Below are 27,734 nucleotides of genomic sequence, written 5' to 3' on the forward strand. Positions count from 1 at the left end.
TTGAACAACATAGACTCCGTGAAAGGGAGAGGGAGCTTGCAGAGCAGTATGTCTCTCTACAAAGGGAAGTCTCTTCATTTAATGAGAAGGAAGTAGATAATAGAATCAAGATGTCATTTTTGGAGAAACACCTTGAAGATTTGTCTAAGAGAATAGAGCAAGTGTCAGAGGAGAATCAAAATCTAAGGCAGCAGCTCACTCAGTTACAAGCAGAATATCGAGTAGCTCGAGACAATAGAGATTATATCTGGGAAAACTACCAATAAAAGGTTAAAGAGCTTAAATCGGAGACTCTGCTGACAACTATGCTAAGGGAGAAGCTCTATTCCGAGGAGATGGACATAAAGCAAATTCAGGCTGATCTAGCCGCAACAGTTAGAGGTAACGACATTCTCAAATGTGAAGTGCAAAATGCTTTGGATGGTCTTTCTTATGCCACACCCAAGTTGAAATATCTCGAGCTTCAGGTAAGCAAGCAATACTAAGATCTCATTGCAACGGAATAGTTTTTATTTTTAAACTTTGGATACCTCGTCTTCATATATGATAGCCTATTCACATGTTACTCTCTCTGCATTAGATTTTTACTTCTGTTTGATTTTAGGTTAATCTTTGTTCCATCTGAAGTTCATGGTTTTCTTTATGAACTTGTATACATGAGTTGCTGGCATGTGGTAGTCTTTTGTGAAATGTCTGATTGCCTTAATGTGTAATAACTTGAACCAACGAAGAACATGATAAACTTTGTGATATCCCCAAACCCATTGATTTGATTTTGCTCTGATGTGGTAAAGTTACCCGAAGGGGTTTTGGTAAGTTTGCTCGTTCATCTGACTTAATTCTTGGACAAGCTCACGAGTTACCTACTGTGAATTTTAACAGTTAGAAAGGATTCATGATTTGGTTGAACTTCTAGGCTATGAGTTTGTTTTGAATTTCTGATGAAATGTTATTGGTGATATTTGTGTCTTTCTTATTTTTCATGGTTTACGGTTGATTTTGGCAGGTACTAAAAAAGGACAAAAATATCAACCAGCTCACTAATGATTTGCAAGAATGCATGAAGGAACTTGGCATTGTGAAGGCGATACTACCAAAAGTGTTTTAGGAGAGGGATTTCATATGGGAGGAAGTTAAGAGATACAGTGAGATGAACATGCTGTTGAATTATGAGATCAACATGTTGAAAAGGAAGGTAGATACCCTCGACGAAGACTTTCTTATAAAAGAGGGTCAAATCACAATCTCAAAAGACTCAATAGGCAAACCTTTTTTCTTGCAAGTCTGATTCTTTGTTGGAGTGATGGATGCTAAATGGCCAAACTACAATTCATATTTTGTTCATTGACTATAGTGTTCATACTTCTCGTATACTTACTGGTTTTACTCTTATTCTTTCCCCCCTTTGATACTTGTTAAATAGAAAGTTTGCTTTTTTCTTTTGCAACATTTTTGAATCTCCAATTGTAAACATTTCTTTTACTTGCTGGTGATCAAGACAATGAACTTCTTTTGCTTCATTTGGTTTTGTAAGTATTGGCTATTTTTAATCTTATGAAGTATTTAGTGAGGATTGGTGCTACCATTTTCTTATCGTCTCTGAGGTAGAGGTATGGTTTGCATATATTCTGCCCGAATATACATTGGGTATGTTGTTGCTGTTGTATGGAGATTGTGTGTATAATAACAATCGTATATTTGATGTCGGGTCATCCACACTTTCATTCCTTGCAGGGGAAAGCTCATTAAGCTTACTGAGTTAACTTCTCATTGATGTATTCTTTCACTAAGGTTGTCACTGGGTAGCTACAAAAAGCACTTGTCTAACTGGGTAGTTCATGTTCAGTTTGTGCATATATTAAGTAACGTCCAATTTTTAACCATATAACTTTACCTCAAAATAGTGCATGGACCAGAGCTGCTCTTAAATCTGGTCGGTTGGCAGACTCTTCTATTTGATCTGCAGTTAAATTCCTGCTTTATCTCAGTACATTTGATTCTGTTGTACTCATTCACACATGGTTTATGCCAAGTATGTGAGACACATACAGAAGCCTCTAGTTTCATCTTTTTTATATAGTTTTAAACTTCATTTGACTTGCTATGAGGGAGTTCCACCCTGCCCTCTGATCATTCTTTACCCTCTTTCATTTACCTCCACCATGTTTTAAATTTTCCTTCCAGTACCTGATGCTTCACCTGCCACATTAAATGTTGTTTGCATATTTTTAAACTATGCACTGCGTTCAATTTCAAAAAATGAAAAAAACTATGCACTACATTATAGAACATTTTGATAATTTTTTGGTATGTCAGTATGTTCTTTATGTTTATGCTTACATCAAGCAGACACAGTTATTATGAAGGTGGAATTGGTTTCTGTACCATTTTCCTTTTGCATGTAACTTCTGCAGTTATTTGGGATCCATTATTTATATGTCAATGAGAGTCTTTGATGTCTTTCTTGATAATGTTTATGCTTACATCAAGCAGACATAGTTATTATGAAAGTGGAATTGGTTTCTGTACTATTTTCCTTTTGTGTGTAACTTCTGAAGTTATTTGGGATCCATCATTTATATGTCAATGAGAGTTTTTGATGTCTTTCCTGATATTAAACCTGTCATTTTTTCTTTAACATGTCTAATCTCCTGTATACCTGGCTTTCTGATCTTCAATGATGCAAACAATTTCCCTTCAAGAACTTGCACTTACCTAATTCCTAGTAAGACAATCTTAGAATCTTCTATGCTGAAAGATGCCTATTGGTGGTTAGTTTTTTCGCCAGGAGGTTGCATTGGAAGGTACAAGCATACATGATATTGGTAAAACCAGCAAGCACCATATTTTTTTTTAAAATAATAGCATATATGCTATGTGGGCAGTATTTTCTTTACAAAAATAAGCCTCTCTGTGCTTTACAAGGCCTCCAAAGTTGCAAAATGGATTCAGCACCCCCTACAAGAAACTCTTAACGTCAAAATAATAAGTTGTCTGATCTTATTTGCAACAAGAATGACGACCACTGAGTTCAGTCTGGAGCCTGTCCCTAAGCTCGTCTAGACTTATCCTTATCTTCATTGCCTTCTATTTGCTTGTTATCTTTGTTCTTGCTAGAACTTGCATTTGAGAAGCTTGTGTTTTTGTCTCAAGTTAATGTTTAAGTTTTCTTTCCTTGATGTAGTGCATTAAAATTCAATTTGTGGTGCTGCTGAAAATACTAGAACTGCTACAAAACCTAATGGCATAATGCATAAACCTATACGTGCTGATAGACCCAATGCATTCAGTGACAATAGCTCATCTGTTCTCTCTTGCATACAAACAACAGTTGATATTCCTTCTCAAAAAGCAAGTCTATCTACGTTTGAGCTCCCATACCATGCTCTTGTTGGGCCTGGGCGTGAAGGTGGTGTTAGAGTGGGTGAAAGTCCCACATTGTTGGGGAGTGAACTGTTGGTATTCTTATATGGACTTGAGCAATCCTCCCCTTATGTGCTAGCTTTTGGGGTTGAGTTAGGCCCAAGATCCTTTCTTTACACAATCAACCATCTTTTCTTATATTGGAAACGGATAGAGCAGCTGTAGAGAATGTTTTCAACCTGAAGGGGATCAGGTGGGTAGAACCAAGGAGTATTAAAAAGGGTTGTTTTCAATATTTTCTCTGAATTCTATAATTTACTCTTCTTCACTTTAAACTTGGGCTCTGCAGGGCTCTGCATCTTGGACTTCTATATGTTGGTTCACTTGTGGTACTTCTTGTGTATTCTATCCTGTATGGTCTGACAGCAAAGGAATCAAACTGGCTTGGGGCTACAACATCAGCTGCCGTGATAATCCTTGGTAGTTCATTTCCTACATATATCTGTCTTCTTTTCTGACTCGTATTCTGAAATAATTTCTTATTTCTTTGTGGTAAGTAATGAATTCACTAGCTTTTCATTCAATCAGATTGGAACTTGGGAGCTTGCTTGTATGGTTTTAAGCTTCTGAAAAGTTGAGTCGTCATACTTTTTATTGTCGGTACAACTCGGGTGTTCCTGATCTATTTTGGAGTTCATTACTTGTTTGTTGTTAACCCATGCTATTTCATTTTCTTCCATAATCAAGTCTTCTTATACTTGTGGCATATGCATCCCTTTTAATATTATTTATTGAATAGTGAAAAGAGCATAGACAGTGGAAGACCAAGTCTAGCTCTATGTAGTAGTTCCTGTCGTTCAGTTGTTCAAGAGCCTGAAGTAGGATCATCATTTATTGGTAGAAATTTAGAGCATAATAGTTCATTGGTTGTTTGTTCTAGCAGTTGCCTTAAAAGTCAAGGCAGTGATTCTAGTACATCTACTTCTGCAAACCAACAAATACTGGACTTGAATTTGGCACTTGCATTTCAAGAAAAGTTGAGTGATCCCAGGATTACATCTATGTTAAAGCGGAAAGGAAGACACACTGAGCGTGAATTAGCTAATTTCTTGCAAGATAAAGGGCTTGATCCTAATTTTACAGTGATGTTGAAGGAGAATGGATTGGACCCAATGATTCTAGCCTTGTTGCAGAGAAGTAGTTTGGATGCTGATCGAGAATATTGCAATAGTAACCCTCCTGTCACTGATTCCAATGATGTTGAGGATGTGTTACCTAATCATATTTCATTCTTGGAAGAACTTAGACTCCAAGGATTAGGAAAGTGGCTTCAACGTTGTACAGTAGTGTTGCATCATATAGCAGGAACTCTAGAGCGAGCATGGCTACTTTTCAGTTTAATCTTCATTCTTGAAACCGTCGTTGTGGCTATCTTCCGAACAAAGACAATAAAAATTTTGAATGCTAGTATGAGGTGAGAAATCTGTATAAGTAGATAAGATTGTATGGGGTTATAATAGCAGATTAAGGTTGATCATGTCTATTATGTGACTTTACACCTTGACCTTCTTTTCATTGGTAGTTGTGAACTAGTACTACTTGTGGGGAAAGTATGTAGCAGATTCTCTTTTGAGGTATTTGGGTAGAATATCCCAATTGAATGGATTAGTATATTATGTTGCATTCTTTAGTGGTGATAGATGATTAATACTAGACTATAGGCTTGAATTCAAGTGTAGAATATGATGGTAAAATACTGGCAAAAGATTGATGATGTATGTTTTATGGGATTAATTAGTAGGCTTGATGTGCTGAAATAGTATATGCTAATGAATTATGATAAGGAAAACCATTAGGTCATGATCTATTATTGTTGTTATGAAGTTCTAGTGTACTAGTGTTTCTTGATGTTTATTTCATGGTTTCCAAGTGAGAATCATGCATAAGGTTGGGTTGTAAAATCATTTTTAGCACTAGACATTAAGTTTGAACAGTTGAAGTTCATAAAGATGGATGTGATGATTTCTTGATCAATGATGTTAGTTATATGAAAGTGATCTAATATGATTGAACGGTGTATGAAATAGCTTAAGTTTAAATGATTCGTAATGAAGTATAATGTTGTAGGTATGGTGTAGAAGTATGCCAAGGTGATATGAGATTGCGGCATATTTTTCTAAGACTATTACATAATTTGTGTGGCTAGTGGTACCATTGAATTGTTAAGTGGAGAAAGACTAGTTAGATGATATATGGTGATCTAAATAGCCATGTTAAGTGTTAGAATCTAAGTTTGAGTTTTGAAGGTTCAACCGATAGAAATAAGTATTGGTGGCTTTAGAAAGATAGAGCGTACCCCGGAAGGTAGTCATTTGGGTTAAGTCCTATGATATGCATGTATTGTCATTTTTTTCAGACCCTAGAGTGCACTAAGTATAGTTCAGTTAGAATCTGGTAAAGGATCTCCCAAACTTTAGATGATGACTTGAAGCTAAAGGGGAGATGATAGAACAAATGACCAAGTAAGGCTCTCAGATTTTAGTAGTGATGTAGTATAATTTAGAACATCAGAATGTGAGGGTGAATCTCAACCCATTCCTATCTCAGTTATTTTTTCAGTTATTCGAATGCTTACTCATGCCTTAGATTCAGTTCCGTGATCATAGTTCATGATCCCTGCATATGATAGAGAGTTACGTACTCTTCCAGTTCCAAGATAATGAGTTCTAGTTCATTCAAGTAGTCAGAATCACATTCCTAATGTTATGAACTCTAGTTGAGGTCAGGTAACTCATGACGCATGTACTCACTCTTTATATATAGTGTGCTCGGTCCCGTATAAAAATCTTTTCATGCTTCAGGGTCTTATGTTTTAACCTTTTAGTGACACTCCCTATGTAATGATAGTGGTAATGATGTAAACATAGACGATAGCCTAGGCGGCACCTATGTAAACATAGGTGATAGACTAGGCGACACCTATGTAAACATAGGTGATGGAATGGGCGGCGCCTATGTAAAGAATTCAAGTGACTTAAAGACTCCATTTTTGGGGCAAAATGGTCCTTTTCCACCCTTACTTAGCCCTAAAATGCGAAATTCAGTTCCAAGGACCCCAAAACACACCTTCATTCATCAAAAGTGCTCAAGGATTCATCTTAGGGTTACAAAATAAAAACGCAAGCAACTCAAGATTCAACCGTGGGTTTTAGAAACTAATTACATATTTTGAATCCTCTCAACGTAGGCTTCAAGAAGCACCTAATATTCATAGTAATCAAGGTACGTGGGGTTATCCTAAAATCTCCTGGGTGTTGTTTTTATGAACATGCATGCTTTTAAATGGGGGTTTTAAATCAAATGCTAATAACTTGCTTTCAATATGATTTCTAAGTCATTTTTCTTTATGTCATAGGAATTGTTTGCCTATATACTTCAATGGTTGAAACAATGCATATGTGATTTGAGATTTTCCATGGAAGTTCGATAAATATGAATGATAAATTCCTTTCATATTCCCATGATAATGTCTTGATACCTCATATCATATTGTGACCAACAAAAGAGAGCATGAATTTGAAATAATTATTGTTCACCACTTGTAAATGATGAAGCACCTTGGTTTTTACATGATTATGCATATGTGGATGTGATATTGATGACTTGCAAGTTGGGTATGAAGATACCCTAAAGAATATGATACGTGATTGAATTAAATGAAGTTTGAATGGATTGATTTTACATGAGATAGGTGGATGCCCGAAGAAGGCGTTTGAGTGTAAGGGCTCATCGTTGGAAACCGTATTCGCCGACACGGGAATTTGGTACCAGGCTAAGTGATCTTGTTTACTTGACTTTATGTCATTCCCAAATGGGACTATAGGTAGAAGCCCGGGCTAAGTGATCTTGGGCACTACCATTGGGTTGAGACACCATGCTTCGTGGTTTTGTGTGTCTCTCCCTCACTTATACTCTAATCTCAGAGGCAACCGAGGTTTGATAGTTGGAGTAAATTATGTAGGGTATTCCACCTAGCTCAGTTGCATTTCATTGTTGTTGAGAAACTATTACATTACGCCCATGTGTTTTCAAATGATTTGATATGAAATTGCTTTATAATGGATCTCAACTATATTTTGTAAAAAAAAAATATTATGTTGTGTTTTGATATCTCTGCGTGCCAGTACTTTTGTACTGAACCCATCCCTTGTCCAACCTCTTAGGTTCAGAGGCCCAGTCTAGGGGGCAAAAGAATCAGTAGATCATTCAGACAGAGTTGCAGAGACAACTGGTGATTCTTCTATGTTTCGGAAGGTCTTATGTCCTGCAACCTTTTTATCTTATATTTAGTTTTAGGGTATACTGGGGGCCTTGTCCCAGTTTATATACAGTTACTTGACTCAGTCCTTTGTTAGAGATTTTCGCAGACAGTTGTTTAGAGGTTGATTGATGTTGGGGGAACTTTATTTTCCCGTTATTGTTTCTTTTCATATTTATGACCATGTTTCCAAATTATTGTGTTTCTTCCGCATTACTTTAATCATATGAATTAGGTGCATAATTACCAGACAGATAGGGGTGTTTCCGGCCTCCATGGTTTGAAATAATCATCACGGCCAGGCCCTGGTTCGGGTTGTTACATCGTATTAAATTTCTATCTCATGTAATCTTGTCATCAAGGTGTTGTTGAAAAAAATAAAGTCTAGTGAAGCCCTGTGGGGCTCTTTCGATTCACTAGCATAGTTGACTTGTCATTCATCTCATTTTCTTGGTCAAAATACAAAATCAAAGTCTAGTGAAGCCGTGTGAGGCCTATTTCGATTCACTAGCAACTTGTTGTCCAACTTGTTGTTCTTGTGTTGGTTTAATATATATATATATATATAGCTGAATCTGTTTGCATGAGATTGAGTTGCTAAAGAGGTGATTTGTCCTTGTGTGTTAGTTTAGTAGAAGGTAGAGAAAGATTTGTTAGTTAGGGTGATTTCTCGATTGCTTGAAGTGTCAAAATGGCTATATTAGCCAATAAGTTATAAGTGTAGACTCATGGTTGTTTGTGCAGTCTAAATGTATGTTTGGGCAAGTAAGTACGAGGTGAGAAATCCATATAAGTAGAAAAGATTGAATGGGGTTATACTATAAGATTAAGGTTGATCATGTCTATTATGTAACTTTACCCCTTGACCTTCTTTTCGATGGTAATTGCAAACTAGTACTACTTGTGAGAAGGTATGTAGTGATTTTTGAGGTGCTTGTATAGTATGTCCCAAATTTTATGGACTAGTATATTATGTTGCATTTTTCAGTAGTGATAGATGATTGGTACAGGACTATATGCTTGAATTTAATGTAGAATGTGGTGGTAAAAATAGTGGCATGAGATTAATGATGTATGTTTTGTGGGAAAAAATTAGTAGTCTTGATGTGTTAAAATAGTACGTGCTAATGAGTTATGATAAGGAAGACCATAAGGTCAAGATCAATTATTTGTTTGGAAGTTCTAGTGTACTAGTGATTCTTGATGTCTATTTCATGGTATCCATGTGAGAATCACGCGTAAGGTTGGGTTGTAAAATCATGTTTAGCACTAGACATTAAGTTTTGAACAATTGATATCCATAAAGGTGGATGTGATGATTTCTTGTTTAATGATACTAGTATTATGGAAGTAATCTAATATGCTTGAATGATACATGCAAGAGCTTAAGTTTATTTGATTCGTAGCGAAGTGTGATGTGGCATATATAATGTAGAAGTATGCCTAAGGTGATATGAGGTTGCGGTATTTTCTAAGACTATTACACATTTTGTGTGACGAGTGTTACCGTTGAGTTGCTAGGTGGAGAAAGACTAGTTAGATGGTATATGGTGTTCTAAATAGCCAAGTTAAGGAGTTTTGATTGATAGTGTTGAGTCTTTTTATATGATCTTGATTCTCATAGTAGAGAGATGTAAGTTTGGAGTCGCGATATTGGTAGGCTATGTCGGAAGTAGTATGATTCATTGAAGGCTTGGTGATATCCATGTTGAGTGCTAGATTCTAAGTTTGAGTTTTTAAAGGTTGAACTAATAGAAATAAGAGTTAAAGAACTAGAGGGTGTGCACTCCGACTATGGGGATACCCGTGTAGACCCAAAGTTAGTAAGTATGCAAGTATTATATGATGACTACTGGATCTATAGAATAATAAAGTGTATCTCAGAAGGTAGTATTAACAGTGGGTTTTCCAATTTCAGGTGTAGTCATTTGGGTTAAGTGCCATATATGCATGTATAGTAGTTTTCCAAACCCCAGAGTGTAGTGAGTATACTTCAGTTTAGAGTCTAGTAAGGGATCTCCCAAACTTAATATGATGGATTGAAGCTAAGGGGGAGATGATAGAGCGAATAACCAAGTCAGGCTTTCAGATTCTAGTAGTGATGTCAGTATGACATAGAACATCAGAAGGGAAGAGTGAGGCTCAACCCATTCCGGTCTCAGTATTTTTCAGTTATCCTAATACCTACTCATACATCACTTTTCAGTTCCATGATCATAGTTTTACATTAACAGACGTGCTTCTTTACACCCGAAGAAAAAATACTTAGGCCATCAGTAGCTGTTGAACCCAACCCATAAGGAAAAGATGCTTATCATTTTGTCCATTCTTGTCTAACGCTGTGAAAGGTTATCTATTTCCTATCTCTCTTTATTCTCATTTCAAGCTTCCTATTTATTAGATGAAGAAAAGGGTTTTATGTTACTATGTGGTTTGGCTTCAAAATTCTTGCCTTGTCCTTCAAATTAATTTAGGGAGTTGTGCATGGATACAAGCTTTCAACATTGATTGGAAAATTAACTAAATATGATTGAAAAGTAGCTATATTCTGATTTCATCTGTTCTTCCTTGCATGGATATTGGTAGAGAAGCCTCCTATACCTTCTCTGGCTGGTCCTGCTCCTGGTGCTATTCCATCCATGTCAGTGCAGGTAAAGTTGTGGAGGCTTGGGGGAGGGATAAATGAATTTTGAATGTAGAGATATTATGATAACTATTTTCCCCATATCTTTAGCAGTTCCAGCCTATGCTTCCAGCCCAGCAGGCACAACCTTATGGTTCCAGGTCGTCTCAAAAATTTCTTCCACTTGGACTTGAAAATATTGCAATGTCTCAACCTTCTCAAATCCAATTTCCTCAACCTATGCAACAGGTTACTGGTAGACCTGTAGTAGGAATGCATAGTATGCCTCAGGGACCACCTATTCCCCATAATTTTCAGCGAAATCTTCCGATGTGAAATAACCACAAGCCTGGTTCTGGTGGCCCAAATTTACCTCTTTCTTCTTCATATAATGTAAGGCCTTGGGAAGATCTTTTGTGGTTATTGTGAATCAGTTTCCGATGTTCCATTCATATATTGATGAAATACATTTTGTTATCTTCTTTAGCAGCAGGTAAATGCAGATTCTTCTGGCTCCTAGTATCAGAGACACAGATAAATGATCATAGGTTTCCTTCAGGGGTACAACCCAAGATGCCAATAATTAATCATAATGTGAATTCTGCGACAACTATGCAGAAGACTGGAGAATTAGCAGCCCCCTTAGTTGTTCCGGTGAGAATTCAATGTGTTTTATTGTACCCATTTTGCAAAAATATTGTCAACAAGTAATATGATTAAGTTAATGGGTTAATGGGTGTGTGTTGACTGAGACAGTCAACATTTGAATTCTATGATAGTTTTTTGGAAGCAAATTAAGATTCTAGTGAACAAAAAGGTGTAAAACCGCGGTATACAAGAAAAGGAGCTCTGCAAAAATATCATTTTCATTCAGATCCAATGTTTTTACCACTTTGTGTTCTCTAGATAGAAAAAAGAGCATGCGGATTTTGCTTTCCGAAATTCTTGCTTTTGGATTATATTCACATAGGTTACTCATATGAATAGGTTAATGTCTGCATCACAAACACTTAATGTCTTGTCTATGAACAAGTGGTGGATATGTTGGCTCCCATCACTGCTAAGAAATCCCTCAAGTATCCACATCTAGTGCTTTGTACATCATTCTGCTTCCATTAGCACTGGAGATAATAGGCCCCTTTGTTTCAGTCCTCTTTGTCAAAGTTATCATATGGGCTGCCGTTCACCGCAACCAAATTCTACCTGACTGTTGATCAGCAGAATTTGATACACCTCTACCGATAACTTCATTTTGACCTAATTTCTCTATTATCATACATATTTTACATGTGGCTAAATGCTAGTAGGTATTGCTATTTTCAGCATCTTTTGATGATCAGTAGTCCAATTATGGTTGCTAATGTTGTCATATTTCCTATGGCTTTATTACTCCAACCAATTACTAACATTCTTACAATTCTTGAATTGATTTTTAGATACTATTATAATAGAAGGACAAGAATCTCTACCTGGGAGAAACCTTGAGAGCTGATGACAGAAATGGAGGTGAGGTCTCGTGTCATCGAGATTTTTATGGGTAGTTTTATCCAGTTTCCTATGCTTATCAATGACAAAAGTACACAATTCTTTTTATATGAAGCTTCGTAGAACCACTTTTTCTTTCCTAAGTATATGTGATTTCTGTTGAAAGTTTGTTTAGCGAGCAGATTTCCTCGATCTTACTATACTATGTAGGCTTCATTTGGGATTTGCATTGACCTTTCATTTCCAATATAGTTCCAAAATATTTTATATTTAATACTATTGTTCTAAAAAATTTGTTTAAGCATACACGGAAGGATTATATTTGGTCTATTTTAAACAATTTTATTTACTTTCTGATTAATGTAATGTTATTGTAACTCTATGGCGATATCAAGAGAGGAAACTTGATATAATATTGCGGTTCACACCTCATTTTGGTTTATAGAATAATAGTTTGGCTGGTTGCACACTTGCACCCAAGAGTGTGACCTAGTGGTCAATGAAGTAGATTGAGAACCATGAGGTCTCAGGTTTAATTTCCAACAGAGATAAAAACACTACGTGATTTCTTACCGTCTGTCCAAGCCTTGATGGATAGAGTTACCCAGTATCTGTGCTGGTGGGAGGTAGCAGTACCTGGTGTAAATAGTCAAGGTGCAAGCTGGCCCAAACATGACGGTTATCAAAGAAAGTTTGGCTGGTTGTGAGGGACAAATATTAAGGGACCAACAACTGGAGCTGTAGTTTGAACATTTTTATTGTTTTCTTTTTGAGATAAACAGTTTTTTCCGGAGATATTACTTTGTATTCGTCAGTGTTAAGGTTATGATAGCAGTCAAAAAGAAATGAAAAATAATGAAAATAATGCGAGGATTCGAAGAGATCTACTACCTGTTATGCAACCTGTAAACATTAGCCCTTAAACAAAAAACAAAAATCTACAATGCTATTCCATTTAACTTTCTGAATGAAATTATATTTATCTTCAAAATACCTTCAACTTTTCTCGCTCTATATAGTCCACCAAATACAAGGAAGGATTGTTCTCCCCCATTTCTTCTAACTCTTGCTAATTCCCTCTAATCCAACAGCTCAACAGATTGTTGTGTGTCCTTTGATAGTCCACTTTACTTCAACTCAATAGATCTGGTATGTGTTCTGGCATGGTCCACTTTACTTCTATTAAACTAAAGGTGTCAAACGGGAGGGGTTGGCTGGATTTGGGCGGATCAAAGAGGTTTGAGTTAATAAATGGGCGGGTTATTAACCCGCCCTAAAGCTATTTGGGCTGAAATGGGTTGGGTTGAAATGCTCTAAAATGCGGGTCATAACCCAATCCACCCAATTTGAACTCAGATTTAATTGCTTTATTTGTTATTTTATAAACTTTTAGTACTTGAAAAATTATTATCTTTTTTTTTTGAACTTGGTAACTTTGTATTATATCACACAGTACATGGGTTGTACTGAAACCTTTATATACAAGAGTACTCCTAAATCGACTGAACATCAATTATCGAGGCAGTATCATTAGAGTATAGTTGATTACACCAAAAACATAAAAGCAAAATGCAATTGAGTTTAACCTTCTGCACACTATTCTCTATGCTATCAAAACATCTAGAATTTCTTTCTTTCCATATAGCCCACCATATAGCACCAGGGATAATTCTCCATCTACCTCTTTCCTTCGCTTGTACACCTGCTTCTCCCAGTACATTAAAGTCTCGGATACTTTCCTAGGCATTGTCCTGGAAATGCCTTTTAGTCTTAAGACGATTCTCCAAAGTTGCTGGGTGTACTTACAATGTAGAAATACATGGTTAACCGTCTCTAAAGTTTCTCCATAGAGGAAACATCTGGAGCACAAGGTTTTCCCTTTCTTTATTACATTATCTTGTGTAAGAACTACTTCTTTGGTCATTAACCAGACAAAGACAAAGGACGACACTGTGTGAGGTATCCTACTTTTCCATATTTGCTTCCATGGCCATCTTGGATCCGGGTGATTTATTTGGTTCATCATCTTGTAGGTTTTGTTGACATTGAACATTTCTTTATCATTTCCCATCCACCATAGTACTTCCTTCACTTTCTGCAGTCCATTGAATAAGACCACAGTATTAAAAAATTCAACTACTCTCATTACCTTCCGGTCATTAAGTTGCCTTCTGAAATTGAAGTTCCACCCATGTGGTGTCCAGAATTCTGCTATAGTCCTCTATTGAAACAATACCAAGTTGTAGATATCTGGAAAAATCACTTCCATATTCCCATCCTCATGTCAATTATCCTTCCAGAACCTAGTCTTGTTTCCATCCATCACTTTAACCTTTGAGTTGCTTTTAACTTTATTCCACTAGTGTCTAATAGATCTGATAGATCTCTAGAGGCTAACCCCCTATGGTGTGGTCACTTCTTTAGTTATCCATCTATCTTCTTCAGGATATTTATCCCTAATCACTTTCCTCCATAGCATCTGGTTATTGTTTTCATATTTCGACAACCATTTCATCACGAGAGCCTTACTTTGAATTTTTAGGTTTTTTATCCCCAACCCTCTACTTCTTGTCAATTGTCCACCACAGATAGCACTATTATTTTTTATCACATATCTTTGTTCCTTATTCAATCTCTCCTAATTTGCGTACACACCAATCTCAACATCCTCATTTCTGCTATGTTTATCTTTCGAACATGTGAGCTCTTGACCAGCCAAACAATCTGCCCCATGCAAGATAGCTAGTATAAGAACCACTTGATAAATTTACCTTTAAGTTTATTTTAACAAAATTCTTATACATGGCATTCTAGTTACTAGCTCTTTTGCAAGAGCTAATTGGGACAAAAAACACATGTTCAGAAATTGATTCATCGAAAAAAAGCATAATTGTAGTTTATGAGTTTCAAACGTGTCCAAATGAAAAAAAAATTATGGGGGGTTGTGTTGAGTATGGAACTTAGAACCTCAGTGCAAGATTTGAACACCCTTACTATCACACTCAGTGTCACGACCCGAACCAGGGCCTGGCCGTGACGAGCATTTTGAACTATGGAGGCCCGAAACACCCCTATCTGTCTGATAATCCTACACCTAATTCATATGAACAAAGTAATCCGGAGGAAACACAATAATTCAGAAACATGGTCATAAATATGAAAAGAAACAACAACGGGGAAATAAGGTTGCCCCAACATCAATCAACCTCTAAACAACTGTCTGCAAAAATCTCTAACAAATGACTGAGTCAAGTAACTGTATATAAACTAGGACAAGGCCCCAGTAGACCCCAAAACTAAATATAAGATAAAAGGAATGTAGGACATAAGACCTTCTAAAATATAGAAGGCTCACCACTTGTCTCTGCAACTCTGTCGGAATGATCTACTGATTCTATTGACCCCTAGACTGGGCCTCTGAACCTGAGACGTTGGAGAGGAGAGAGGGTCAGCACAAAAGTACTGGCACGCAGAGATATCAAAACAAAACATAATATTTATTTTTTACAAAATATAGTTGAGAGCCATTATAAAGCAATTTCATATCAAATCATTTGAAAACACATGGGCGTAATGCAATAGTTTCTCAACAACAATGAAATGCAATAGAGCTAGGTGGAATACCTTACATAATTTACACTAACTGTCAAACCTTGGTTGCCGCCGATATTAGAGTATAAGTGAGGGAGAGACACACAAGACCACGAAGCATGGTGTCTCGACCTAATGGTAGTGCCCAAGATCACTTAGCCCGGGATCGTACCTATAGTCCCAATTTGGGAATGACATAAAGTCAAGTACACAAGATCACTTAGCCTGGTACTAAATTTTTGTGTTGGCAAACACGGTTTCCAGCGATGAGCCCTTACACTCAAACACCTTCTTTGGGCATCCACCTATCTCATGTAAAATCAATGCATTCAAATTTTATCTGATTCAATCACATATCATATTTTGTAGGGTATCGTCATACCCGACTTGTAAGTCATCAATATCACATCCACATATGCGTAATCATGTAAAAACCAAGGTGCTTCATCATTTACAAGTGTTGAACAATAATTATTTCAAATTCCTGCTCTCTTTTGTTGGTCACAATATGATATGGGGTATCAATACATTATCATGGGAATTTGAAGGCAATTATCATTCATATTTATCAAACTTCCATGGAAAATCTCAAATCACATATACATGGCTTCAACCATTGAAGTATATAGGCAAACAATTCCCATGACATAAAGAAAAATGACTTAGAAATCATATTGAAAGCAATTTATTAGCATTTGATTGAAACCCCCCATTTAAAAGCATGCATGTTCATAAAAACTACACCCATAAGATTTTAGGATAACTCCACGTACCTCGATTACTATGAATATTAGGTGCTTCTTGAAGCCTACGTTGCGGAGATTCCAAATCTTCAATTTGTTTTGAGAACCCATGGTTGAATCTTGAACTACTTGGGTTTTTATTTTGAAATCCTAGAGTGATATCTTGACCAATTTTGATGAATGAAGGTGTATTTTGGGATCCTTGGAACTGAATTTCGTGTTTTAGGGCTAAGTTAGGGTGGAAAAGGACCATTTTGCCCCAAAAACAGAGTGTTTAAATCACTTGAATTCTTTACATAGGCGCTGCCTATGCTATTGCCTATGTTTACATAGGTGCTACCTATGCTATTGCCTATGTTTACATAGGTGCCGCCTATGATATCACCTATGTTTACATAGGCACCGCCTATGCTATCGCCTATGTTTACATAGGCGCCGCCTACTACTTTGAAAGGCTATAACTTCTTGCTCGGGTGCCGGATTTTAGCAAAATTGGTATTGTTGGAAAGCTAACTCGAAGACCTATCATTTGAAACATAGTAGGCTTCCTAATTTGATATATACAGAGTGTTATGGCCGATGGAAAATAACACAATTTATAACATCTACTAAAACTTTGTCGATCGAAATAGTTTCAACTCGTCCTTGAGTTGAAGGACCTCTATGGTCTAAATTCAAGCTTAAATGGATTCACATATTATGCAAATAATTAACATGACATACTGGCATAAGATTTATGGCTTTGGGATTATCAGCTTATCGAAATCATGGTTTTTATTCTAGCCCAAAATGCGTGGTGTTACATTATCTCCCCCTTGGGATCATTCGTCCTCGAATGATGGGTATGAACATATTGAAGCTTAGAGGTATGGAATAATGCGGACATGATATATTTCTCTAAGAAAGAATGCACTGATCTAAAATATGACTATAAGACTGGAACTACTGATGTTCTAAATTCTTATACCGGACGTGCATATTTGATGCATGGATTTGTTACTGAGTTGTTCTCATGAGCGTGGAACTGAATACACTGATAAGCTGAACTTTTCTATTGAACATGCATTTCTAGTGCATGCATATTTGACTAAACTGACGTATGACGTACGACTGAATATGCAATGATAACTGGTGCGAAGCTTGTAGTAAGAATCTATGCATGCAACTGAATGGGGTATCTCCCCCTTGGGACCCTATGTCCCTCTATGAATGCTTAATTCTCAAAGATACTCGGAAAACTAAGGCGATGCACAGGGCACCTACGAATTTAATCATTACTAAACATCTGGAATCTGAATTTAATGCATGATTCATGAACTGGGCTATACTCATAACTACTGGTATACTCTATCTTGGAATAGTATCGTGTCTGAGATTTCGGGTAGCATGAATAAATAAAAAGATGAGAAAACAAGCCATGCAAATCTGCTTGTTAAACTGACTTACTAACTATACAGACTGAATTATACTGGACCTTCATACTTAACTGAAGTATCTCTTCAATGCTCTCTCGAGAGAAGTTCTAACAGTAATGAGGAGCCACAAATCATGGGTATGGATTACACAAGACATCCAACCGAGGAAATCACAACATTGACACTACTCTGCAGTCTGGAATATAGACATATAACTCATAAATCAGGATAGAATTATCAAGCCTTAGTCAATGCGATTTATTACTTTCAAGCTTAGCACACTTCTTGAATATCCCTTAACTATACTATTCCCTATAAATATCATATTCATTCAACTCAGCTTAAAATTCTCAGATGAGCATTGACAAATCTTTCTACTAATATCGGAAATAACTTAATCTCTTCGCCGTGATAAAGCCTAACTCTAAGTCACACAAAAAATACAACATGCCAGACCATGCTATTATTCTAAACCATATGATGCAATCTTCTATATCTCCCTTAAAGATCACATCCTAAGTATAACATGCCTTACCACTTCAATGACTACTTTGAACTCTTAATATGAAGTAGCTAATGCATATTGCGACCTTCCACTACAATCCTAAAACATCATTCAAGCATAATTTATAACCACATGTTAAATCCAAGGCAACCACCCATAAATACATACTTCACATAGTTTCTAAACTATTGTCAATAAAACTCCCACGCGCTATCCTAAAAACATACACACACCAACTTTTTCACTAACCATCACGTGTATCAAACTTAGCCCCAAATCTTACTTCATACTTATGGCCTTATCTAAACAAGCATACTATGATCTTCCATCAACAAGAATATTTACATCATCACCACTATCATTTCATAGGAAGGGTCACTAAAAAGTTAAAACATAAGACCCTCAAGCGTGAAAACATCTTTATACGAGACCGAGCACACTATAAAGAGTAAGTACATGCGTCATGAGTTGCATGACCTCAACTAGAGTTCATAACATAAGGAATGTGATTCCGACTACTTGAATGAACTAGAACTCTTTATCTTGGAACTGGAAGAGTACGTGACTCTCTATCATATACCGGAATCGTGAACTATGATCATAGAACTGAATCGTAAGGCATGAATAAGCATCTGGATAACTAAAAAAAATACTGAGGTAGGAATGGATTGAGATCCACCCTCAGTTTTTGATGTTCTAAATCATAGTGCATCCCTACTAGAATTTGAGAGACTTACTTGGTCATCCGTTCTATCATCTCCCCCTCAGCCTTACGTCATCATCTAGAGTTTCGGAGATCCTTTAACAGATTTAACAGATTCTAACTGAACTACACTTACTGCACTCTAGGGTCTGAAAAAAAATGACAATGCATGCATATCATAGAACTTAACCTGAATGAATACCTTCTGGGATACATTAGTCTGCACACTTATTTCTATCAATTCAACCTTCAAAACTCAAACTTAGATTCTAACACTTAACATGGATATCACCAAGCCTTTGATGAACCATATCACTTTCGACACAGCCTACCACTATTGTGACTCCAAATTTATATCCCTCTACTATGAGAATCAAGATCACATCAAAAGGGTCAACACTATCCATCAAGGCTCCTTAACTTGGCTATCTAGAACACCATATACCATATAACTAGTCTTTTTGCAACTAGCAATTCAACGGTACCACTAGTCACATGCAACATGTAATAGTCTCAGAGAAATGCCACAACTCCATATCGCCTTGGGAATATTTACCCACCATACCTACAACATTATACTTCATTACGAATCAACTTAAACTTAAGCCATTTCATATACCGTTCAAGACTATTAGATCACTTCCATTACCATATAACTAGTATCATTAACCAAGAAATCATCACATCCACCTTCATGGACATCAACTATTCAAACTTAATATCTAGTGCTATGCATGATTTACAACCCAACCTTACACAAAATTTTCACTTGGAAACTATAAATAAACATCACGAAACACTAGTGCACTAGAACTTCATAACCACTATAATCGATCATGACCTAACGGTTTTTCCTTGTCATAATCCGTTAGCATGTACTATTTCAACACCTCAAGTCTACTAATTTAATCCCACAAAACATGCACCATCAAACTCCTGCCACGATTTACCACCACACCATTTAAATTCAAGCCTATAGTTTAGTATCAATCATCTACCACCAATGAAGAATGCAACATAATATAAATATACTAATCCATCAAATTGGGACATTCTACCCAAATATCTCAAAAATCTACTACATACTTTCTCACAAATAGCACTAGTTTACAACTACCAATGAAAAGAGGGTCAAGGGGGTTAAAGCCTCATAATAGACAAGGTCAACCTTATCCTTAAATTATAACCCCATACAATCGTATCTACTTATACTGCTTTCTCACATCACAATTCACCTCGCCTAATAACTCCATCTCTATCTTGTACTAATAAACTAACATACAAGGATGAATCATCTCTTTACCGGCTCAATCTCATGCAACCAGATTCAGCTATACATACATTAAACCTACACAAGAATGACAAGTTGGACAAAAAATTGCTAGTGAATCAAAATAGGCCTCACACGGCTTCACTAGACTTTGATTTTGTATTTTGAACAAGAAAATGGGATGAATGACAAGTCAACTATGCTAGTCAATCGAAAGAGTCCCACACGGCTTCACTAGACTCTATTTTTCAACAATACTTTGATGACAATATTTCATGAGATAGAGATTTAATACGCAATATTCAATGAACTAAGAATACACATGTTACTTTGTAGAAATAAAATTGGAGTCAAACACTTCCTCTGTGGACTACCATACTGTCTACATATGTTGCTAGCTACCAAATTAGATTATCACTATAAAGGGGTAAATCATCCTCACTCTGACTTCTAACTTTGTGACTTCACATCACCAACTTCTTGGTATAATTTCATTACCAATTGGTCATGAAAACAACACTTTAACACACACTACTATCCGGGTGAAAATATAGTTCCAATATTCTGCTATACCTTATTACCTCTGAAGCGTGACACTGGCAACATAAGTTCTAAAAAGAACTGAATACACTTAATACTGCATGCTGAAAAGCACGATTTCATCAAAATCAAGGTTCACACTAGAACTAACACACTTTGAAGCACTAACGGAATCTTCTCAAGTCCTTGGAAAAATCTTATATGATTCGATCAGAACGAACCATACCATTTAGACTCTAAACTTCTGTACTTGAATCGGCCCAATGATGAGACATGTCTGACAATGTCCGAGTAAGGAAAGAATTGGGATGACTATTACTTTCATATGGGAGACACCATAGCACGAATTTAAGTATAAAAGAGGAATATTCTGACTCTATTGCACGAACTAGAACATGAAGAAAGAGAGATATTTCCTAAATGCCTAGTAGCCTCATACTTATAAGTGTGGCATGCTACACACCCATAAATAAGACTCTATCTGACGCGATTTCGCAGACACCCTGGGACCATGAATCGTGCTTTGGTACCAAGTTTGTCATAACCCAAACTAGGGCCTAGCCATGACGAGCATTTCGAACCATGGAGGCCCGAAACACCCCTATCTATCTGGCAATCATGGACCTAATTCATATGATCAAAATAATGCGAAAGAAACACAATAATTCAGAAACATGGTCATAAATATGAAAAGAAACAATAACGGGGAAATAAGGTTCCCCCAATATCAATCAACCTCTAAACAACTATCTGTGAAAATCTCTAACAAATGACTGAGTCAAGTAACTGTATATAAACTAGGACAAGGCCCCCAGTAGACCCCAAAACTAAATATAAGATAAAAGGACTGTAGGACATAAGACCTTCCGAAACATAGAAGGCTCACCACTTGTCTCTGTAACTCTGTCTAAATGATCTACTGATTCTATTGATCCCTAGACTGGGCCTCTAAACCTGAGAGGTTGGAGAGGGGAGGGGGTCAGCACAAAAGTAATGGCACATAGAGATATCAAAACAAAACATAATATTTTTTTTTTACAAAATATAGTTGAGAGCCATTATAAAGCAATTTCATATCAAATCATTTGAAAACACATGGGCGTAATGCAATAGTTTCTCAACAACAATGAAATGCAACTGAGCTAGGTGGAATACCCTACACAATTTACACCAACTGTCAAACCTTGGTTTCCGCCGAGATTAAAGTATAAGTGAGGGAGAGACACATAAGACCACGAAGCATGGTGTCTCGACCCAATGGTAGTGCCCAAGATCACTTAGCCCGGGCTCCTACCTATAGTTCTAATTTAGGAATGACATAAAGTCAAGTACACAAGATCACTTAGCCTGGTACCAAATTTCCGTGTCAGCAAACACGATTTCCAGCGATGAGCCATTACACTCAAACGCCTTCTTCAGGCATCCACCTATCTCATGTAAAATCAATGCATTCAAATTTTATCTAATTCAATCACATATCATATTCTATAGGGTATCGTCATACCCAACTTGCAAGTCATTAATATCACATCCACATATGCGTAATCATGTAAAAACCAAGGTGCTTCATCATTTACAAGTGTTGAACAATAATTATTTAAAATTCATGCTCTCTTTTGTTGGTCACAATATGATATGGGGTATCAAGACATTATCATGAGAATTTGAAAGCAATTTATCATTCATATTTATCGAACTTCCATGGCAAATCTCAAATCACATATGCATGGTTTCAACCATTGAAGTATATAGGCAAACAATTCCCATGACATAAAGAAAAATGACTTAGAAATCATATTGAAAGCAAGTTATTAGTATTTGATTGAAAACCCCCATTTAAAAGCACACATGTTCATAAAAACTACACCCATGAGATTTTAGGATAACCCCACGTACCTCGATTACTATGAATATTAGGTGCTTCTTGAAGCCTACGTTGTGGAGATTCCAAATATTCAATTTGTTTTGAGAACCCATGGTTGAATCTTGAACTACTTGGATTTTTATTTTGAAACCCTAGAGTGAGATCTTGAACAATTTTGATGAATGAAGGTGTATTTTGGGGTCCTTGGAACTTAATTTTATGTTTTAGGGCTAAGTAAGGGTGGAAAAGGACCATTTTGCCCCAAAAACAGTGTTTAAGTCACTTGAATTCTTTACATAGGCACTACCTATGCTATTGCCTATGTTTACATAGGCGCTGCCTATACTATTGCCTATGTTTACATAGGCGTGGCCTATTCTATCGCCTATGTTTACATAGGCGCCGCCTATGCTATCGCCTATGTTTACATAGGCGCCGCCTACTACTTTGAAATGCCATAACTTCTTGCTTAGGTACCGGATTTTAGCAAAATTAGTATCGTTAGAAATCTAAATCGAAGACCTATCATTTGAAACATAGTAGGCTTCCTAATTCGACAGATACAGAGAGTTATGGTCAATGGAAACTGACACAATTTACAATGTTCACTAAAACTTAGTCGATCGAAATAGTTTCAACTTGTCCTTGAGTTGAAGGACCTCTATGGTCTAAATTCAAGCTTGAATGGATTCATATACTATACAAATAATTAACATGCCATATTGGCATAGGATTTATGGCTTTGGGATTATCAACGCATCAAAATCATGGTTTTTATTCTAGCCCGAAATGTGGGGTGTTACACTCAGTCTTGTTTTTTGTGGAAAGGGTGTTCAATAAAAAATACTCAGAAACGACAGAATTTGACCTATATATATATATACAAAATACGATTATCAGGCGAATGTTGTTCAGTTGCTCACCCTTGGATAGAAGTAGCTCGCCCGCAACTTGGCAATATTTCCACCCTACTTGTAGTTATATTCTACACAGTACATTCTAGTCCTTTTCCATGTGGGACATTATATCATTCATATTCTAACATTTCCACCCAGTATTGTACTGCTGGAAGTTATTGATTTCTACTCTCAGGGTATTATTTATGTTCTGTTTTTTGACTTGGCCTGCTTTTATGCAATTTTCATTGGGACAGAGGGCAGACGCATCAACTGACTTGAGAGAATTTACAAGTCTTGAGGGAAGAAAGTGTGTAACTTGTATATTTTCTTGGCCTCTTTCCAATTGTTTTTCTACAATGGGTATTTTTGTGTGTTACTTGTGCATAATGCTAATTGCTTTGTTTGTTTTCTGTAGGTATTACTACAACAAGGTTACTAGAACATCCAAATGGAGAATGCCTGATGAAGTCAAGGTGATGTTAGATTTAAATCCAATATGGGTTTGTTTCATGCTTTAAATAGCATGATAAGAAGGGATTGTTCTGTGCTTTAAATAGCATGATAAGAAGGGACAATATTTTATTTTCTCAGATGCTCTAGTTCTCATAAAATCTTTATGCATTCACAGTTGCTAGCATAATAAGAAGGGGCAATATTCTATTTTCTTGGATACTCTATTCTCATAAAGTTCAATTATTTATAAATTCACAGTTGGCTCGTGAAAAAGAAACCATTTCGCACGCTTCTAATTTAGGATCTATTTCTGTTGTTAAAACATCATCCCCGGGTGCAGATGGTTCATTAGTCTCAGCACACGGTGCTAAATCAAGCCCAATTACTGTGTCACCAGCTGCTAACTTACCAACTATTGTGGCTTCAGAATCATCAAGTTTATCTGGTAAGGTTTCTTCTCCAATGATAGAAACAGTCGAAATGAAGAATTCTTCAGAACCTGCTTCGCCAGCTATTGCTAATTCGAAGAAAATTGGAATAGCAGTAACCTTGGGAAATTATGTCGCGCCACCGGTGTATGTTTTCAGATTTATATGTTATAAATTTGCCTCTGTTTTGTGTTGCTTCTTATTTGGAATTCAATTTTTCTGTAGTTCTGAGACTACTACAACTCAAGATGTAGTAGTGTATGGTGATGGATTTTCTTCGAAGAATAGAGAGGTACTTTGTCCTTCTGAAATACTTATGCAATTAGTTAATTACTACTGGTTACTGGTTAAAACACCAAGAAAGCTTTTCGTAGCTGTTATGCTGGATGTTGATCCAATAATTTTGTAGTGCAGTTGTTAGTCAACTGCTAACAGGTGAAGAATATGCTCCAAATTCCAATGAGGTTTGCTTCTGTCCTTTGTGCTTGATTTTGTGCCTAAAATGCAGAATGTCAAGAAAGATGCTGCAATAACTGAAATCGGAGGTGCTACTCCATCAAATGAGAAAACAGTCGAGCTGGGACCATTAGTTTATGAGAGCAAAGCGGCGTAGTTGATTATTGCTTTGTTTTTCTCGTTTAATGTATGTTCTTGAAATTTCTCTTATTTCTATTTTAAGTATCTGATTTTATTTAGGAGACAAAGAGTGCATTCAAAACTCTTTTAGAATCTGCAAATATTGGGTCTGATTACACGTGGGATCAGGTTTATTACTAGACTGTTTTTGCATACCAAACAATTGAGGGAGATCATTTGAAATGAATTGTATTTGTCAGGACATGAGAGTAGTAATTAATGACCGGAGAAATGGTGCTCTAAAATCCCTTTGTGAGCGGAAGCAAGATTTTTATGAGGTATCTCTCCAAGTTGGCATTGGAATAGGTTAATTGCTGCTTCAATGTTTCAGAATACCGTATTGCAAAAAGATAGATTGTGTTTGATATCCAATTATTTCATGTTTGGTTATCTTAAATATTTTGGAAAATATTTTCCAAATCAACTTATTTTCCTTAAATTTAAGGAAAATGAATTCCCTTCAAAAAGTAGGAAAAACATTTTCTAAAACTCTCTTTCAATCTCACTCTTAAGTTGAAATGTTTATACAACTCTCAAATGTATTTTCTGAAAAATATTTTTTTATTCACCAACCAAACACTAGAAAACATTTTCTGAAAAATGTTTTCCTTTCATCAACCAAACATAAGAAAACAAGTAAGAAACCAACTTGTTTTCTAGGAAAACATTTTCCTTCATACCAAACACACGCAAGGTCTATAGTGATCATTTTGAAGTTGTGTGTCTGTTCTAGTATCTGAGCCAAAAGAAAAAACTAGAAGCTGAAGAGAGGCGTGTTAAACAGAAAAAAGCTCGGGAAGATTCCAGGATAATGTTAGAAGTAAGTGAAATTTTGTCTTCCATTTGATATATCATGATATTCACATTACCAGTTTCAAAAATAAAAAGATATTATCATAATATTCATAATGTGTTAGAGACTAGTATTTGACTTGTTCAAAAGAATAAGTGGTATTTTTCACAACAATGTCCATTGTTCTCAATCTTATAGGATTACAAGGAGCTGTCACCATCATAAAGATGGAGGGCTGTCTTTCACTTGTAATGTTAAGTTGTCTGCTGCTTGTTTTCTAATCTTGGTCATTGTTTGTATGTGTTCTGGTACCTTGAGGTTGATCCATTACTTGTGTAAGTTCCATTTGATCCACTAACTATTTGCTATTGATTATTCAGTTAGGCAATCTCTATATTCAAACATGATGAACGTTTTAAAGCTGTTGAGTGAGCTAAAGACCGTGAGGACCTTTTTGAAGATTATGTGGAAGAACTTGAGAAAAAGGTGAAGCTCTTTTTGCAGAACTTTCTTGTAAGCTTCTATATGTTAAAAACTAAGTGTGTGGACTGTAGTTTCCTTATATGGTCTTTGGCTCCTCACAAATTGAGTTAGCCTTTCATTTGAGATAGAAACAAGGTCCAATTTCTTAAACATTGTATTAGCGGCAGATCTATCTTGATGTTAGACTATTAAATGTTAGCCAACCTAGGTTAACTGATGCTACATATGTCTAGTATTGGTGTGTGATTAATGTATGAGAATCCCACACTAGTAAGGTGTATGTGTTGTAGTTTCCTTATATGATCTTGGACAATCTTCACCACCTGACCTAGTTTTCGAAGTTGAGTTAGGCGCTGGTCTACTTGATTAACAACAATCATTCCATTCCTTTCCTTTGTAGGATGTCTTTTAGTTTATTCCTTTTTTTTGTTTTGCTTAAAGAGTAGAAAGAAGGAATGTTGTAGATATTCAACTTAAAATCTTGTGTTCTTTGAATACATTTTTAATAGCTTCTCAAGGGTACAACATTTAAATTTGTTTACCATTGAATTCCAATTTAAACATACTTCCATGTATTGTATGTAATTTTTCTTGAAACTTGAAACTATGATATGCTTCTTCCTCTCTCCCCTCCGTCGTAAAATAGAAAAAGTTTTTCAATACTTTCATGCAAGTGTAGTTAAAGTCTCTTTGTAAATATTGTCTTCTTTATAGAGAATTTTTTTTTTTACTTTGTACTGAATTTTATTAGGAGTATGCGAAGGCATTGGAGGAGCAGAAGCGCAACAGAGTGAAGTACTTAGAATTCTGTGACTTTATTAAGGTATTTGTTCTAGTGGAATTAGCATCAGTTCCCAGATTATGTTTTTCTATTTCTAGGAGATAGAACTTTCAAAGTTCCATTGTTGCTGACTTCTTTTGTTCAGGCTAGTAGCCAGTGGCGGAAAGTTCAAGACCGCTTGGAGATTTTCCAGATGCTACTCATTTTTCTAATACATCATAAATAACTTTTTCCAAATATCTCATTTGTACGCCTCAATTTTAAAGTTATGTTGCAACCTTTTCTGTTTTAGGAATACATGCGTGATTTAGAGAGCGAAGAGGAGGAGCAAAGGAAACTGAGGATGGTATATTGCTTATTAGACTCGGGGGGTTAAAATTTAATTTATGTTTGGAGACTTTGATTTATCTCTTTCTCACTGGGCATACACCGTTGATTAGAATAGGAAGAGTTGAGGAAAGTTGAACGTAAAAATCGTGATGAGTTTCGAAAACTGATGGAAGAGCATGTTGCTATGGGAATACTTAATGCAAAAACTAACTGGCGTGATTATTGCATTAAAGTTAATTTTTCTTTCTTGTGTTCAGTGAGTGATTACCTTCATGAGTTCCCTTTTCGTCTTTTTGAATTTTTCATCCAATAATTTCCTTCTTTATTTTGTGCTTGCAGATTAAAGATTTTGCTTCATATCTATCTATCTCATCAAATACTTCAGGATCAACAGCAAAAGACTTATTTACAGATGTTATGGATGAGATGGAGAAACAGGTGAAATAGGTTGCTAATAGGAGTATTGAATTGTGTCAACTACATTTGTTACACTAAGCCATATTTATAGACT

General features: G+C 36.2%; 1 protein-coding gene, 1 long non-coding RNA gene and 1 pseudogene across 2 annotated transcripts in view; all 3 read left to right on the forward strand.

Annotated features, from left to right (window-relative positions):
• LOC124893552 (paramyosin-like) overlaps nucleotides 1–266 on the forward strand; it is a 1,075-nt gene extending 809 nt beyond the window's left edge. The window contains exon 3 of the mRNA XM_047404522.1: nucleotides 14–266. Coding sequence (XP_047260478.1) covers nucleotides 14–266 — 253 coding nt within the window. The remainder of the gene's footprint in view (nucleotides 1–13) is intronic.
• A 779-nt stretch (nucleotides 267–1,045) lies between these two features.
• LOC124893553 lies at nucleotides 1,046–4,017 on the forward strand. The gene is made up of 3 exons (XR_007050755.1): nucleotides 1,046–1,195; nucleotides 3,713–3,843; nucleotides 3,952–4,017. It is a non-coding gene; the product is annotated as an uncharacterized LOC124893553 (long non-coding RNA).
• Nucleotides 4,018–4,424: 407 nt separating this feature from the next.
• On the forward strand, nucleotides 4,425–27,734 carry LOC107847373 (annotated as a pseudogene).

The sequence above is a fragment of the Capsicum annuum genome, unplaced genomic scaffold (genome assembly GCF_002878395.1).
Source record: "Capsicum annuum cultivar UCD-10X-F1 unplaced genomic scaffold, UCD10Xv1.1 ctg61506, whole genome shotgun sequence".
In the NCBI taxonomy this organism is placed as follows: Eukaryota; Viridiplantae; Streptophyta; class Magnoliopsida; order Solanales; family Solanaceae; genus Capsicum; species Capsicum annuum.